The sequence below is a fragment of the Glycine soja genome, chromosome 19, assembly GCF_004193775.1.
Source record: "Glycine soja cultivar W05 chromosome 19, ASM419377v2, whole genome shotgun sequence".
Lineage (NCBI taxonomy): Eukaryota > Viridiplantae > Streptophyta > Magnoliopsida > Fabales > Fabaceae > Glycine > Glycine soja.
The window spans coordinates 6,395,518-6,413,717 of NC_041020.1; the positions used below are offsets into that span (position 1 = coordinate 6,395,518).

At 30.2% G+C, this 18,200-nt stretch overlaps 1 protein-coding gene across 1 annotated transcript; it reads right to left on the reverse strand.

Annotated features, from left to right (window-relative positions):
* Positions 1–11,294: 11,294 nt before the first annotated feature.
* On the reverse strand, positions 11,295–13,639 carry LOC114399699 (protein RDM1-like). The gene is made up of 2 exons (XM_028361913.1): positions 13,467–13,639; positions 11,295–11,725 (listed from the first exon to the last, which is right to left on the reverse strand). Exons 1-2 carry the CDS (start codon positions 13,618–13,620, stop codon positions 11,340–11,342), a joined length of 540 nt encoding a protein of 179 aa, XP_028217714.1. The 5' UTR covers positions 13,621–13,639; the 3' UTR covers positions 11,295–11,339.
* Between the last annotated feature and the right edge of the window lie 4,561 nt (positions 13,640–18,200).

Sequence of the window (18,200 nt, forward strand, 5' to 3'; positions counted from 1 at the left end):
TATATATATATATATATATATATATATATATATATATAAAATGTTTCAAATGAGAAAAGTTTTAAAAATGAAAAGTGAGAAAAATTTATTGGAAATTTCTCCATAATTATAGAGCATCACATTCAACAAATCTTGATAACATTAAATACATGAAAAATAAAAGGTAGAGATTATAAAGTTTTGGAATATTATTTTTAACTTTTAATAATATTACATTCATCTTAAAAAAATGGAGATAACATTTTCAAGGATTCTTGAAAATATGAAGATTATTTTACATCCATTTATTACTCTTGGTAGAAGTCATATTCCTCCACTATATAAATAGAGGTTTGTGAGGAGTTGTTGCAAACAAATAATTATGATCTTTCAAGAGTGAGAGAGTTTTTTTTAATCCTCTTCAAGAAAAAAGAATTATATTTCCATCATACTTAGTGTGTGTTTCAGAAATATTGTAAATTTTCCTATTGGGTGAGATTGAAATTATTGTTATCTTACTTCACTTTGAATATATATATATATATATATATATATATATATATATATATATATATATATATATATATATATATATATATATTTTTTTTTTTTCTGGACTTGATCCTGTGAATTTTTTCCTTTCATACTCATGGGGTTTTTTATGTTAAAAATTTCTTGATGTTGCTCTTCTTTTCTTACTCTCTTAGTTTTTTTTTTTTATTGTCCATCTTAATCACATAGAGAGGGACATTTATTCTTTATATTTTCCAACAAAATTGATTTTAAGCGTTAGAATATAATTAGAAAAAATCAAAGGCTGAGATTAAAAACTCCAAATTCTAGTAAATCATGTTTCCTTCTCCTCTCCCTATTACGTTTTGTTTCTCATCTCCCTTTCACGATACATTGTTGTTGCTGCTATTCACATTGCTTCATGCAGACTACGGCTTAGGAGTTGACCTGTATCGTGGTGACGGCCCAATTGAATTAGTGATTCAATTCTAATTTTGTTAGGTTCACGTGTTCTTGGCCTCCTTTTCATTCCAATTTTTATATGTCTTCTTAACTCTGCTCTTTGAATGTATTCATAATAAGAAGGTATGATCTCTTGTCTTTCAATCTCCTTTCCTTTCCTTTTAATCAGGCCTATAATTTTAGAAAATTTTCATTACAATCTTCTTCGATCTATTTTTGTTTTAATTTATCAGTGCCTAAAAGGGCAAGTTGCTTTCTCATTTTTACCTCCTTGTACTACTGCACATTACGTTTAAGACAATGAGGTGTGTAATTTCTTGTTTTTATTGATTTATATTAGTTCTCAATATTTAGTTTTTAAATGTAAATTTTGATATTTGTAATGTTTTCTTCTATTCATTTAATTAAGTACCAATGATAATCAAAATGATGAAGTTAAAGTTGATGCCATGGAAAAAGAGGTAGTCTCCAACTTTAGCTCCACTTTCTTCACAGTAGGAACAGTTTCGACCCAATTTGGCAGCATCACCCACCACACCAGACAAAATAATTTCAAAGGAACCACCCAGTGTCACTGATTTTGATGATTAATTTTTGTATTGTTGTTTTCTATTTATAAAACTCAGACCGAAACCTTTAAGAAGATACAATAGGACTCACGTCATATAATGACTTTGTGGCTTCCATTGCACTCATCGCACACTATGAATCTGAAGCCTCCGCAAGAATCGCAGGCATTGTTCTGGTTGGAGCGCTGGAGGCGTTCGATGAGCCAATGGAGCTCATCGCTCTCGTGGAGCTGGTGGACGTCATCGGCTCCACCAACGTAGATGCCACCGACGAATACGCGCAGCAGGGCAAGGTTGCTATGACAGTCGAGGACGGCGTGGAGCTCATCGCAGAAATTGGTGATGTTCTTGTGCGGCCGTGAGCTAGTGGCCAAGGCAAGAGTCAAAGGAAGCGCCAGAGAGTGGAGGGAGAAATGAAAGGGATCGGATTTCAGAGGAGCCTAGGGTTTCAAAGTACACGTGATAGTGGCAATTATGTAATTAGGGGAATAAAAACAATGACGTCTTTATATATAAACCCATTGTGGATTACGTTCCCCTAGTACATTCTAAGGGGGTTCCCTAAAATCATCTTAGAATGTGTGTCATAAAAAAATTATTCTTCTTAATTACGAAATTGTCACCGCGTGACATTCTAAGGCGGTTACGTATAATCATCTTAGAATGCGCGTCGTAAAAAAGTAATTTTTTAATAGTGAGAGGTTTTAGTAGACACTAGAAACTACGTAACTGTGACTTCCAGCTAACAAACAAAAAGCATCCTTGTGCCAATAAATATGAAGTAAATAAAGTCTTAAAAAAATGTTTTTTTGTTTGACTCAGCAATACATCCTCTTAACTTATAATAAGAACTCTGTAGCCATTTTAACTGGGTACCTATTAGTTGAATCTTCCCACTGCAAAATTAAATTTGCCAGACACGGTTTCCCCTCTTCGTGTTGCACTTTGCTTCAATGTTAGCCTATTCATATCAAATAAAGTTAGATGCAGTCTTTCCAAACATGTGTAGAGCCAATATATATATATATATATATATATATATATATATATATATATATATATATATATATATATATATACTTTGCTGCAACTCCCCACCCTCCCTGGAGAGACCTTCCAATGTTGGGATTCAATTCCAAATATAGGGATTCAATCAATCAACCTAATTTCATTCTAGCAGACAATCATTGATCCTAACCACATGCTTTCTATTCATGTATAGAGGAATTACTGTACAGAGATGAGTAGAATCCCTTTGTGTTCCCATACTCAAAATCATGATGAAAACTATATGCGGAAGCGTACCTGGATTAGCCATAATGGAATGATGATGATGAAAGGTTGATCAGAAAATTGGGTTTTGTGATCTTCCAATTGTAGAGAGCCCTTATTTTTCCTTCTTTGGATTTTCCTCTTTTGATAGGGATGAAGAGAAACTGTACGCGTTGCGGTGCGTTACGTTGCTCTCTACAAATGGGGACCATAACCACTTATATTGGTAACTGCCATCAGTTACCCCACATTTGATAATTATAATTTGGCCCCTCATCGAATTATAATATCACCGGTATCTACACAATTATCCTTTTATGACATATATGCCCTCAACCATATTTTTATATTAATTAGACCACTTTAATATTTTGGCTAATTATATAATGGTCCTAACTCATTCAATTATGATATATATATATATATATATATATATATATGTATGACCCAAAATTACTAACAATCTCCCACTGGTCACAAATATATATATCCTTAATTCTTATGAATGTGTTAGACTTTATGAGCTCAAAATTTGTCATTACATGCCTTGAGCATATTCCAAAAATCTTGTCCATTGATTACATTCGCATGTAGAACCAAAGCAGTTTTCATTGTATCAATCACAACTAAACCCATCAATGATCACTAATGCTGATAGAATCAAATGACATAGACTCATCATGAAATGTGTAGCATGAAAATTACGTGAAGGTGGTCTATACACGTCTATTTTCAACTGGTCCTACTTTACCTCAATGAGATCATTTAATAACCTTAATATACAAAGTGTAATAACTGAATAATAAACCATATTTATATATATAACCACATATATCCAAAAGTCAATGTATGCATACATAAAATCTAACATAGAACATAAAATACATAAAAGTGACTAACTCCCACTAAACCAAAGATTCCTCGAACTGTAAAACACCCATGTGAGCAACATGCTCATGAAAGACCTTGGGTAGAAGTCCCTTAGTAAGTGGATCCGCTATCATGGAGTTTGTCCCCAAGTGTTCTATGGAAATATGTCTACTATGTACCCTTTCCTTAATAACTAGGAACTTGATGTCAATATGCTTCGACTTGGTCGAGCTCCTATTGTTGTTAGAATACAATACAACTAATTTGTTGTCACAATATAACTTAAGTGGTGTTTCAATTCCTTCCACAATTTGCAGCCCCGTGACAAAAAATTTCAGCCATATTCCATGATTTGATGCCTCATAGCATGCCACAAATTCTGCCGCCATGATGGATGAAGTAGTAAGGGTTTGCTTCGCACTACGCCAACAAATCGCACCACCGACTAACATGAAAATGTAACCTGAAGTGGATCTCAAACTATCTAAGCATCCTTTAAAATCCGAGTCAGAATACCCAGTGATCTCCAACTGATCTGACCTCTTGTATGTGAGCATATAGTACTTTGTTCTCTTCAAATACCTCATAACCCTTTTGGATGCTTTCCAATGATCCATTCTTGGATTGCTCAAATATCTGCCTAACACCCCAACTATGTATGCTATATTCGGATGCGTACATACTTGGACATACATCAAACTCCCTACAGCTGATTCATAGAGAATCTTCTGCATTTCCTGAATTTCTAAACTTCCTTTTGGGCACTGTTTGAGACTAAACTTGTATCCCTTAGCAACAGGAGTATCCCCAGATTTACATTCATGCATGCCAAACCTTTTAAGTACCTTTTTGATATAGCTCCTTTGTGATAATCCTAGAATACCCCAAGATCGATCTCGGTGTATCTGAATTCCTAATACAAAGGAGGCATCACCAAGATCTTTCATTTCAAAGTTTCTTGATAGAAATCTCTTGGTTTCGTGCAACATGCTTATATCATCAGTGGCAAGCAGTATGTCATCAACATATAAGACTAGGAAAATGTATTTGCTCCCACTAAATTTGTGATACACACAATCATCAACAAGATTCATCTCGAAACCAAATAAGAGAATTACTTGATGAAATTCGTGTTACCATTGACGAGATGCCTGTTTTAGCCCATAAATGGTTTTGTCAGTTTGCAAACCATATTCTTTGGGTCTCCTGACACAAATTTTTTTGGTTGCACCATATAAATTGTCTCATCAATGTTGCCATTAAGAAACACCGTCTTAACATCCATTTGATGAAGCTCCAAATCATAATGTGCAACAAGAGCCATGATTGTCCTAAAAGAGTCTTTCGATGAAACTGGAGAGAAAGTCTCTTTAAAGTCAATCCCTTCCTTTTGGGTATAGCCTTTCGCCACAAGACGAGCCTTATACCTCTCCACATTACCTTTGGAATCCCGCTTGGTCTTAAATATCCATTTGCAACCAATGGGTTTCACACCTTCTGGTAATGGGACAAGTTCCCAAACTTTGTTGTCTTGCATGGACTTATACTCTTCATTCATTACTTCAATCCACTTTTCTAAGTTAGAATCTTGCATGGCTTGATGGAAGTTGACTGGGTCATCTTCCATCATACCATTATTTTCCTCATGTTCCTTGAGAAATACCATATAATCATCTGGAATAGCACTTCTTCTTTCTCTTGTGAATCTCTGTAAAGGTATTGGCTCATGAAGTATAGGTTCTTGAGGATCTTGAGTTTGTTTTTCGTGAATGACCAAATTATCTTGAGTGGGAGATTCAATAACAATGTCTTGTAGAGGTTCCAAATTTGCTTTATCAAAAGCAATTGTATGAATCGGTTCTGGAATTGTTACTGATTCTTCCTCTAAGACAAAGTCTCTAACCTTATTCTTCCCCCCAAACTCAATATCCTCAAAGAATGTAGCAGTTCCCATCTCAAAAACTTGTCTTTAATTTGGGATCATTAAATTTATAGCCCCTGGATCTTTCAGAATAACCAATAAAGTAGTTGCTCACTGTTTAGAAGTCCAACTTCCTTTCATTTGCCTTATAAGGCTTTGCCTCAACTAGACATCCTCATACATGAAAATGTTTCATACTAGGCTTTCGCCCAACCCAAAGCTCATAAGGTGTTTTGGCAGCTACCTTGGTTGACACTCTATTTAGAATGTAAGCTGCAGTCTTTAGTGCCTCTCCCCAGAGTGACTCTGGTAAGTTAGAATGACAAATCATACTTCTTACCATATCCTTAAGAGTTTCGTTTCATCTTTCAGCCACACCATTCATGCTAGGTGACCCTAGCATGGTGTACTATGGGACGATTCCATATTCCTCTAGGTACTTGGCAAAAGGCTCCGAACGTTGTTCACCTGAACCGTCATATCTGCCATAGTATTCATCACCATGGTCAGATCTGACACACTTTATTCTTTTGTTGAGTTGATTTTCAACTTTAACTTTAAATGTTTTGAACACATCCAGAGATTGTGACTTTTCATGTATAAGAAACAAGTATGCATATCTAGAGTAATCGTCTATGAATGATATAAAATATTGTTGACCATTCCATGAAGGTGTATGAAATGGCCCAAAAATGTTTGTATGTATCAATTCCAAGACGTCTGTAGCTCTATATGCACCTAATTTCTTGCTTTTGGTCTGTTTACCTTTAATGCATTCAACACAAACATCAAAGCTTGTGAAATCAATGGAATCCAAGATTCCGTTTGACACAAGTCGTTTAATTCTATTCTTAGAAATGTGACCTAAGCATTTGTGCCATAATGCTCCTAAGTTTGTATTATCAATTCTACGCTTAGTACCACACAATTCTGCATTAAAGGATTCACCATAGGAAGCTACAGTATCAAGTAAATATAGATTATCATTAACCAAGAGTGAACCAGTTCCAACAATATCTGAATTAAAAGGCAACCTAAACACATTATTTCTAAATGAACACAAATAACCCAATTTGTCCAAATAAGAAACTGAAACCAAATTCCGTCTAAATGACGGTACAACAAAAGTGTCTTTCAAATTCAAATAAAAACCAATACATAATAATAATCTAAAGTGCCCTATAGCTTCCACTTCCACCAATTTACCATCTCCAACATAGATCCATCTTTCAGAATCAATTGGCTTCTGGTAGCTTAGGCAACCCTGCATTGAAACACTGATGTTAGTAGTGACACCATAATCTAACCACCAAGTGTTTATAGGTACTGAAGTTAAATTGACCTCAGAACAAACCAAAGTAAGAAATATACCCTTCTTTGCACGCCAAGCATGATATTTGATACATTTATTCTTTACATGTCCAGGATTACTACAAAAGAAATAGTTGTCCCCCTGATTTTGTTTCTTTTGTCTTGGACCCTTAGCAGCTTCATTCTTGGGCTCCTCAATCCTTTTTCTTTTGCCCTTGTCTGTAGAGGTAGTCACAACATGAGCACTTTCAGTCCTTTCTTGCTTTAGCCTTTCCTCTTCTTGCATACAGTATGAAATGAGCTCATTAAGAGACCATTTCTCTTTCTAACAGTTATAACAGATCTTAAATGACTAAAATGTGAAGATAGAGAGATCAGCAAGCAAGTCTTCTGATAGCTCAAGCTTTAGTGCCTTTAACTTTGAAGCAATATTTGACATTCCCATAATGTATTCCCTGACATTTCCTTTGCCTTGATACTTCATGGAAATCAAGTTCTGAAGGAGAGTACTTGTTTCCACCTTAGCAATGTTTGAACATTACAACAAGGATGTCACTAGCAATTAATATCATTGTCCAAAGACTTGATATTAATGGTGCATTAGATATCTTGAGATAAGATATACCATTATTTAAATGCATTGATGACTGTTATGTGAGCTTATTGTATTTTTGTTTTGATCTTTTCAAGTTGTTGCTTCTATATCTGCTAATCTGAATTCGGTTCCAGTCCTTAATGGTGCAAATTTTAAGGACTGGAAAGAGAACATGCAAATTGTTCTTGGTTGCATGGATCTAGACCTTGTATTAAGGATTAAGAAACCCCCTTCTCCTACGGGTTCGAGTACCTCTGAATAAAGAAAACTTTATGAGAAGTGGGATCACTCAAATCGCATGAGTCTTATGATCATTAAGCGTGACATTCCTGAGGTCTGTAGGGGCACTGTTTCAGATGCTATAACTAGTGCCAAAAGAATTCCTTGTTGAAATTGAAAAGCGTTTTGCAAATAACAAACTCATCTTTTGATGTGACTTATCATTCATATGCAAAACCTCATAATTATCACGTGTTTAACATCACATGTGTGTATGTATGTAACTTAGTTAAATGATAACTTTCCTTTGGGCCAATCACCATTTATATAAATAATCACACACGACATTTAACATTTCTCATGAACAATCTACACAAGAGATGTCACTTTGGTGATATCTTGATTCAATTAGCTCATTTAAATGCTAAATAATTAATCTGATCTACCATAATTGAATTTTGAACATTGATGCACCAAATCCAAAATTAAAATATTTCTTTAGTAAATTATTTTAACTTTATTTATTTATTTTAAATTTTAGAAGCCTGTGATTATTATTTCAATATACCGCAGTGGCCTCTAAAAGTAAGAACAAACAAATGATGCATTTAAATTTATACCAAATGCTTTATATCATTGTTCATTCCGCAATAATGTGATAATCTTATTTGTTTCCTAAAAAAACATTGTATCTCATATGTGTATGTTGTCCAGACATCATACATGAATCAAGTATGGGTGGCTCTGATATCAAATGTTGGGATTTAATTCCAAATATAAGGATTCAATCAATCAACCTAATTTCATTCTAATCATTGATCCTAACCACATGCTTTCTATCCATGTATAGAGGAAGTACTGTACAGAGATTAGTAGAATTCCTTTGTGTTCCCATACTCAAAATCATGATGAAAACTATATACGGAAGCGTACTTGGATTAGTCATAATAGAATGATGATGATGAAAGGTTGATCAGAAAATTGGATTTTGTGATCTTCCAATTATAGAGAGTCCTTATCTTTCTTTTTTCTGACGGGATGAAGAGAAACTTACGCGTTGGTGAGTTAAGTTGCGTTCTACAATTGGGACCATAACCCTTTGTAGGGGTAGTATAATTAGTTACCCCACATTTGATAATTATAATTTGACCCCTCATCAAATTATAATATCACTGGTATCTACACAATTATTCTTTCATGATATATATGCCCTCAACCATATTTTTATATTAATTAATCCACTTTAATATTTTGGCTAATTATATAATGACCCCAACTTATATATATATATATATATATATATATATATATATATATATATATATATATATATATATATATATATATATATATATATATATATATATAAAATTTAATGTAGATATTATTACACCAGGAAATGATCGGAACTGTCGATTTGACTAGTCAAATCGGTGGAAAGATATATATATATTCGACTAATCAAATCGACAATTTCGATCATTTTCTGGTGTAATAATATCTACATTAAATTTTTTATACATAGATAAATTAAAAATCCTTATATTTTTTTCATAATAGTTTGTCATAAGACAAGTATATATATTTAATCGAACACGACTGAGTAAACAACAATACAATTCACAATAAAAATAAAATACACATATGAGAAACAGCAGAAGAGCTTACAAACTCAACAAAACCCTGGTTCCTATTGGGGCCATCACAACACATGAGGTTGAAGAGTTTGCCAATGGGACTACAAAACTGTATGGGCTTTTCTTCGATGGCACAGTGAACTGCTTCTCAGTCAGGGCAGACACTCCTTGGTAGTTTTGTAGGAAAAAAGCTAAGGGATAGTGAATGAGCAAAGTGTTTGAAAGGCAAGAAATTGTCTTGTGGATTAAGAGAAAAGTTTCAGTATTCATCGAAAGTGTTTGGGAAGAGTATATATATAGAGATACATAAGAAAACAAAACACATGAGATATGGATAGATGCACGGTAAGCAATGACGTGAATAGTGAATTTAAGTTAATATATTTTGTAAATTGTTTGAATTTAGTCTTAATGGTTAAGAAAATTCATACATGCTTATTTATATAATATTTTATTTGATTGTTGTTTTAATTAGGAAATTATTTAATTCACGGTGTTTATAATTTTTTAGAATTAAATGAAAAGGATTTATTTCTATGTATTTCAATTCCCATGTAAAACTTTCAATCAAAAATCACAATAGCTAGATTAAATTATGCAATTTTTTGAATTTAATCTCAGTGGCTAAGAAAATCCAAACATTCTTATTCAGTTATTTTTATAATTAATTATTGTTTTTAGTAAACTATTTAATACATTGTATATATAGTTTTTAGAATTTTTTCAAAAGACATAATTTCTATAAATTGTCGATGTAAAACTTAACAATAAAAATTCGTAATAGTTTTGATTTTTAGTTGTAAAAGTGAATAAATTTTTCATACATGATATTTTATAATTGAATGAAAATATAATTACTTTTGTATATTGTCAGTTTATATAGACTTTTCTAATAAAATAAACTGATACATAAACCTTTTCATAGTATTATCTAATCATTGGTTATCACCTATAAGATATATTTAGTTTATTCACAATCTAATAATAATATTCATTTTTACAATCAATAATTACTTTAAAAAATTTATTTAGAATATTTTTATTATAGTTGATAGTGTGAAAATGTTTATACTAATATAGTGCATGAAAATTAAAATCAAAACTTTATTTAACCATTTGACATTTTTCAAGGAGAGAATCAATAAATTTTTTGGGATAAAAGTTTTTCCTTAATTTGTATTTGATTTATCAAAGTATGAAAAAAAATGGTACATCTGTTTTGGGACAGAAAATTAGGCAAGTTAAAGGTTAGATATATTTTATTTATTTCAAGAAAAGAATTTTAGAGCTTGATATTTGGATCAAAATGGACAGAACTATGAAACAATCCAACTTTTAAAAATACACTAAGAAGAAGAAAAACTTGGTGTCGCTTGATTTAAAGCTTTTTTAAACGGATCTTATATAATTGAGGTCCAAATTTGACTCATTAAAAATTAATCAAAACTTTTTATTATGTGAAAACTTTAAGAAAAAAATAGAGTTGAAAAATAAATATAAAACTATATAGTAAATGCATAGATTTTGTTAACCTCGATCAACAATTTATTGATCGTTGAATGGCCTTGCAACTTCGTCAGCCAAAAGAGTTCCCTTCCCCCTCCCTTCAGACACCAACATGTGTTTGTAGCTAGCAGGAGAATGGTTCCGTAATATCTTAAACCTATTCAATATTGTCTATGACAGATGCTTTACATAATAACGTTGGTTAAAAAGAATTTATGAGTGTGTGTTAATTAGAGAATGTACTGCTGACGTATCTAAAATAGAGATAAGCATGCACGTTTGAAATCAATTACGTGCTACATCCAAGCCATCAAAGCAAATTATGATTAAAAGACTGAAATCAAAGAGCATAAATTGAAAATTTTATAATAATTGAGAGAAAACCTTAACATCTACAGTAAATTCAGAATATCAAACCCAAAATAAAAGTATCCCAAACATTGATTATGTTTAATTGGAACGAAATAGATCATTTCTAAAGGGTACTATTTTATTGAACTTGAAGGGGCTGTAATAACTTCATTAACAAAAATATGGTATGTTGGATCATCAAGCCAAAGCATTGCAAGATGAATAGGGGAAGTGCAAAGCCTATGGACTGCTTCAACTTTCCATATAGTGTCTTCAGCGTCGCGCCAATTAATAATCGCATTCAATGGTTTCTCTTCATTTTTACTTCCAAACCTTGACTTGTCCCATTCTTTACAAAGCTTGTGTGTTAGATAATGTAATGGTTGCCCATACATTCTCTCCAAGGTTTTGGCCAAACCTTTCCAGTTCACAACCATAATTTCTTTGTTTAGACGGCTTGTTGGAATAGGCTTGTTCTGCATGTGCTTTTGATATTTCTTTGCAAGCTTTACTAGAGCATCTGCATTAATTTCAAGGTATATATTATCTTTCTTTCACATGAAAATTTGGGAGTACTTATTTTGTAGCAAAGTCCATTAAATTAGAATTTTGCACTGAATAAAATAACAAATTGGGTAGAATTTACTGGTAAGAGTAACTTGTAATCTTTCTTCTAGATTATATTGCGAGTAGTGTAACGATGGATTTTAAGAAGATTTCATGATATAAAAAAAAATGAAAGACAATTAAAGGAAAATTGTAAGATTTATTACCCTGTTCAGCCCTTAAATTTTTGTCCGTTACTCTTGTATATAATCAACAATGGAAGGTAAAAAAATCCTTTATTGGGGACAAAAGCATAGTCCATATATTTTTGTGAAAAAAAAAATATTATAAATTTTTACAAAAGATATAATCTCATGAATTTTCATATTTTTAAAATAAAATATTGTATGATTTTTTCATTGTCAATACCATAAAAATTATCTCTCTGTGAATATAACTAAACAATCAATGTTTGATCTTCAATTGTGCATTTAATTCTTCAAAAAAAATTCAATATATATTAGTACAATTTATTTTTTTTGGTAAAACTAGTACCAATTTATTTCTTCATTTATATTTTATAAATGATTTGCATTAATTTTTTTAAAATGATTATCTTAATGAGGCAACATTTATTCTTTATGGGGGAAAAATTACTTGGCAAAGTATGTAAAAAGATTTACTTTGTGGGGGCATGTGCTCCCCACTACCTCCATTGTGAATCTGCCACCAATAATCAATGTTCAAGACTAAAATTCAAAATAATCAATAAAGTTCATTTAATAAATGTATAATCAACAAAATTAATTTTTTTATAATTATATATTTCAAAACATTAATAATATATTAAAACATTATTGAAAATATTAAGGGATCACAGAATCAAATACACATTATAAAAATAGTATATTATATTAACCATGTATGAGGTTTTATAAAATTAGACAAACTTCTCATGCTTTTTTAAGATTTATAGTAATCTCCCTTATAGGCAAGCATGAGGTAATGTTTTTCAAATAATTAAAGAGGTTAGTGTAATGTATAAAAGATGTCGGTGTATATTTTTCAAAATTAAAAGGGATGGTGTATGAATAGATAAAAGCATGTCAAGTTTGTATAGTTTTACAAAACTTTAGGAATAGCTAATGTGATATACTATATATAACAATATATATAAGAAGCAGCTATACTTCATTTTTCATAGACTGTTTTGTTCTAGCACCCATCAAGAAAGTTTTATTAATTGAACAAGCTAATATTTTAAATATTTTCTTATAGACCACGGATACTTTTTTTACGAGAAATAATCTTATGGGAGACATTAATAAATATATCGACAATTTATACTTTCATAATAAATTAAAGTTCTATTTTTCATAATCAATATGTTTGATTATTTTAATGAAGGGTGTCCTTAATATATAGCCTGTTCAAGGTTAGATGTTTTACTTGTTTCAAGAAAAGAATTTTACAGCTTAGTATTTGGATAAAAATGGACAGACTTATGAAACAATTCAACTTAAAAATGCATATATGTGAAGAAGAAAAAATTAGGTGTCGCTTGATTTAAAGCTTTTTTCACAGATCTTATATAATTGAGGTCAAATTTGACTAATAAAATTAATGAAAGCTTTTTATGATGTGAAAAATGTAAGAAAAAATATAGTTGAAAAATAAATATAAAATTGTATAGCAAATGGATAAATTTTGTTAACCTCGATCAACACTTTGTTTGGAGTTGAATGGCCTTGCAACTTCGTCAGCCGAAAAAGACCTTTTCGCTTCATCCTCCCCTTGTTTACCATCAACAGCTACAGCAATTTTGCTAAGGTTATCATCAGACTCAGTTTCAGAGTCTGACACCAACATGTGTTTGTAGCTAGCAAAACGATGGTTGCGTGACATCTTAAACTTGTTCAATATTGCCTATGACAAATGCTTTATATGAGCACTCTTTGGCTAAGGATTTCATTTAATTACTTTCCTTATCATAGTTTAAATGACTTAATTGTTTTTTAATTGTATTAATTACTATATTCATTTCAAGCCACAAAAGATTATATATATACATAAGAAAAACTTTTTTCTATAATTCAATATTTTTAAATGGTAAAAATATTTAAAACATTTCATTTTTTTAATCATATTATTGGTGTAAATATCCATGGTTTTTGTCAATAACTAATTGCTACCAAGTAACTTGACTTAAAATCATTAGTAAGGTCTCTCCTTTCCATTAATATTCTTTTTTTATCCATAACCTCCAATACAATATTTTATTTAAGGAAATTGAGTTCAATTCTATTCAGACTAACATGTTGTAAACAAAAATTCTTAAAATGATACGAAAAGTGTAAGATTTTAGAGAACTGCTATAATTAGTGTTACTCATCATCGAAGGATTAATTACGATATTTTTTTATCTTATTCTAGCACTAACCTGATTTGAATTATAAGTTAAAAAAATTTTATCATTTCATAAATTATATCACTAAATATATATTTTCCACCTATTGTTATTAGATTTATAATATTATAATAAATATTTTATATGTTATTAGGTGTGTTTGAGTTGAGCCTAATAATTGGTTATATATCATCTATAAGATATATCTAATTTATTCACAATCTAAAAAAAAAAGTTTATTCACTTTTATAATCAATAATTACTTGAAAAATTATTTAGAATATTTTAATTACAATTGACAGTGTGAAAATGTTTATACTAATGCATGAAAATTAAAATGAAAACTTTATTTAACTGTGTGATATCTTTATAGGCCAGAATCAATAGATTTCATAGAAACACCAAGTCAACCTTATATCTCTTATTTACTTACTATTATTATTATTTATAAATAATGAATGCATTAGTATTGTTTAACAACATTACTTCTTATCAACAATGAGTTGTTTGCCTGAGTGAAAAATACTTTTTTAAAGATGATCAATCAAGTTTTTCAATGGAAAATAGTTATTGATAAAATTAATAGATATTTCACACCTATGACATGGTAACCCAATATTGTTCATCATTTTTCTCTAATTTTTCTTTCCTATTAATATTGTCATCCTTTAGTTATGTTACTCTACATTTTTTAAAAAGAAAAGTCTTACTCAATAAATGTTATATTTAATACAATTTTTTCTTAATAAATATAACATTTAATATAAGTTTACACCATAAATGTATTAATACAAATTTTTATCATCATAAATATTATATTTAATACAAAAAAACTTAGCACCATAAATGTTTTGTTTAATACATATTTTAGCATAATAAATTTCATATTTGTTATGAATTTTACCATCATTTACTTTATATTTAATATAAATCTTAACATCATAAATTTTACATTTTTTATATAATATTATATTTTGGGGGCAAGAGGAAAGGGTCAAGCGTTCAATTACATAATTAAGTCTTGTGGATGCAAAATAGATGATTAGGAAGGGAGACCACACTAAATATGATCAACCATATTTCTTGGTCATTAAAATTAGTTATCGGCACAATCAATTAACAATTTACACCCATAACATGTTAATCCAAAAAATATTTAAATATTCACTTTTTTATATAAGTTTTTTGTCTCAATAATGAATGAATCAAGTATTTAAGTTATATTTATTATTTTATTGTTGTATGAATTCAAATACTCTTGTTTTTATCATCATTTCTAAATAATGAATACTTTAGTATTATAATTTGGTATTAAATATTTAGCTTCCAATTTTTATAAGCTGTTTTCTTCTCATTTTTATTTATGGTTATCATTCATTTAATATTTAATTTGATTATCATTAGAAAGTTATTTAATACATGGTAGACTTAAATATGTTTTTAATTCCTAAAGTTTTTATATATAAAAAAAAACAAGTTTTAGTCCTCTAGCCTATTTTGCTTACATGCTTTACAGGTTTCAAGTCGCTTAAATGGTAATCTTTTTTTATTTTGCATTCTTATTTTTAAACACCCTATTACATGTGTGTTTTTCTTTTAAAATATTAATTCTCACGACATTAATTTGGGTAAAGGGCGTTTGAATGGAAAAACAAATAGTTGGGAGGGTTTTTAATTTACAATGACTAAAAAAATCAGTTTTAAATTTAGAGGAGCAAAGAAAAATTTACCTTGAGTGACTAAAAACATTTTTAAACCTACATGATACATATAAAACTTTATTTAAACTAGTGACATTTTTTGTTATCATTATTGTTCTTTCAATGTGATGAAAATCAAAGAACAAGGGTGTGCACAATTTTTTTTAATCTTTATTTTCAATTTTACTTTATGAAAGTGGGGGGAAAATTCATAAGGGTAAACCACTTTTTTTTCTTTTTTTATTTGTGTGTTTTGCTTGGATTTGTCCTTAATTTATATTTTAGTTGCAAAAAATATTTATTACTACCTAGAAACTAAAAAGAGTATTGGATAGATTGAAATGCATATATAGTATATATATGATGAATTTAAATATTTCTATGCTTTTGCATATAGCAAATATTTCAGGGAGAATTTTCTTCATGTCTTTATAAATCCAAAGAGTCGAGGTATGCTTAGTCAACATAAGCTTTTTCTCTAGCTTGCCTTCCACTTATAATCAATTTTCCGGCGATCTAGTTCATCTTCTTGTGTTGTTACCTGCTCCTCGAGATCAACTTTGAGATGTAATTGATATATGTGCAATATATAACTTACTATAAACTAGTTGTAATTTATATATTGTGTATGTATGATAGTATACAGATAGAAACTTACTATATTGTGTAAGAAATCTGTTTGATGGCATTCCATTTATAAACAAATCTTATAGCTAGCTTAGTTGTTTCTTTGCATAGCATATCATTTACTATAATTATAGTAAATGTGCTTATTTGCTTCTTTCTGAGGGATAATTCAAATTAACATGTTAAGTTGTTGCCAATACAAAGAAAGAATGGATTTAACTGGGGTTATTTTTTGTGTTAACCGCAATTATAACCCCCGTTAAGTGAGTTACCAGCAGTTGTGCTTTTGGTTGGCAAAGCGTCCATGGAAGTCGTGTTAATCGTATGTTTTTAAATTTTTTATTTACCTAATTTATTTAACCCATGCATAATATTTTAATCATAGATGAAGTTGCATTGGAGGATTTTTGTGTACCAAATAATTCAAATTTCTATCTTTATGTCTACAATTTTGTAAGCTAGATAAACATTCCAAAAATATAATAAAATAAATAAAGAAATCCACAATTTTTATATATGAGTAAAGAAATGTACTTAAACAAATCATCCAATAAAATTGCTAATAAGTAACATCCAAAAGAACCCCTAACTAAGAAGTAGCATCCATAGTTTAGAAATATCCAAAAAGAACTCCTAAGAAGTAACATAACATATTCAACTGAGTTTTAAGTATTTTTTTTTTTAAATGAAAGAGTCAACATCTCTAGCTGTCAAATGTCGCTCTACTCTTTGTGTTGAGAATCTTTTGGAGAATGATTAGAGACATTATTGGTTGCGCACTTCCTTAGTCAAACACAAAATATAATGTAAAGCATAGTTAGAAACTCAAATTATATTTTAAAATATTTATAAAATTAATTCAAATTTAAAATATTACCAGTGAAACTTGAAACATGGCCAAGTCAGGAAATCCTTCACCTTCATAATTCTGTGCAAAGAAACCCATCATTCTTTCAAATCTTTTATTTTGTTCCTCGATTTTCATATTATGTTTAACCATTTGTGATTTTGATTTCGAATCCTATTTCAAAACACAAATTTAATCAAATCAATATATCTAAACAAGGCAATTTAATAGTTTCCTTCAAAACAAAAATCCACAATAAGATCTTAATTATACAAATAGTTTGAAACAAGCAAAGAGTCACATAAAAGTCCAAGAGAATCCAAACAAGCTAAAACAACCAGCAAAGAGTCTCATAATATTGATAATGGCTTAGCAAGTATGAAAATGAATTTTAAACTAATTGGAATAAGAGTTAAAATGTTGAAACTAAGTAAAACTACTATATATACATGTAGATAACGTATTATTATCTCTCTATCTTTTTTGTCTTCTTAATTATTTTTCTCTTCTTTACATCTAATCCAAGAGAATCCAAAGTGTCGCAACCTACCCTTTTGCGGGTGAGCGAGGTGAGGCTCACGGGTGCGTCTTCCATAGGAGGAAAATGCGCGGAGTCGCCACCAACGTTTATTGAAAGGAAAACGTTAAAAAAACCAAAGGAAACCGGTCATGAAGAATATTCCAGATTCGGGAGTTATCTTTACGTTTGAGGAAGGTATTAGCACCTCTCACATTTGTTCCAAAGGACAAGAGCCTTAGATTAGAATTGTGTGAAATTATGTATCTAAACTTTTATTTCTTTTTATTTTTTGAGGTCGACAAAAGTGAGACTCTTGCTCCTACGTACCCTCCATCGAAGAGGAAATCA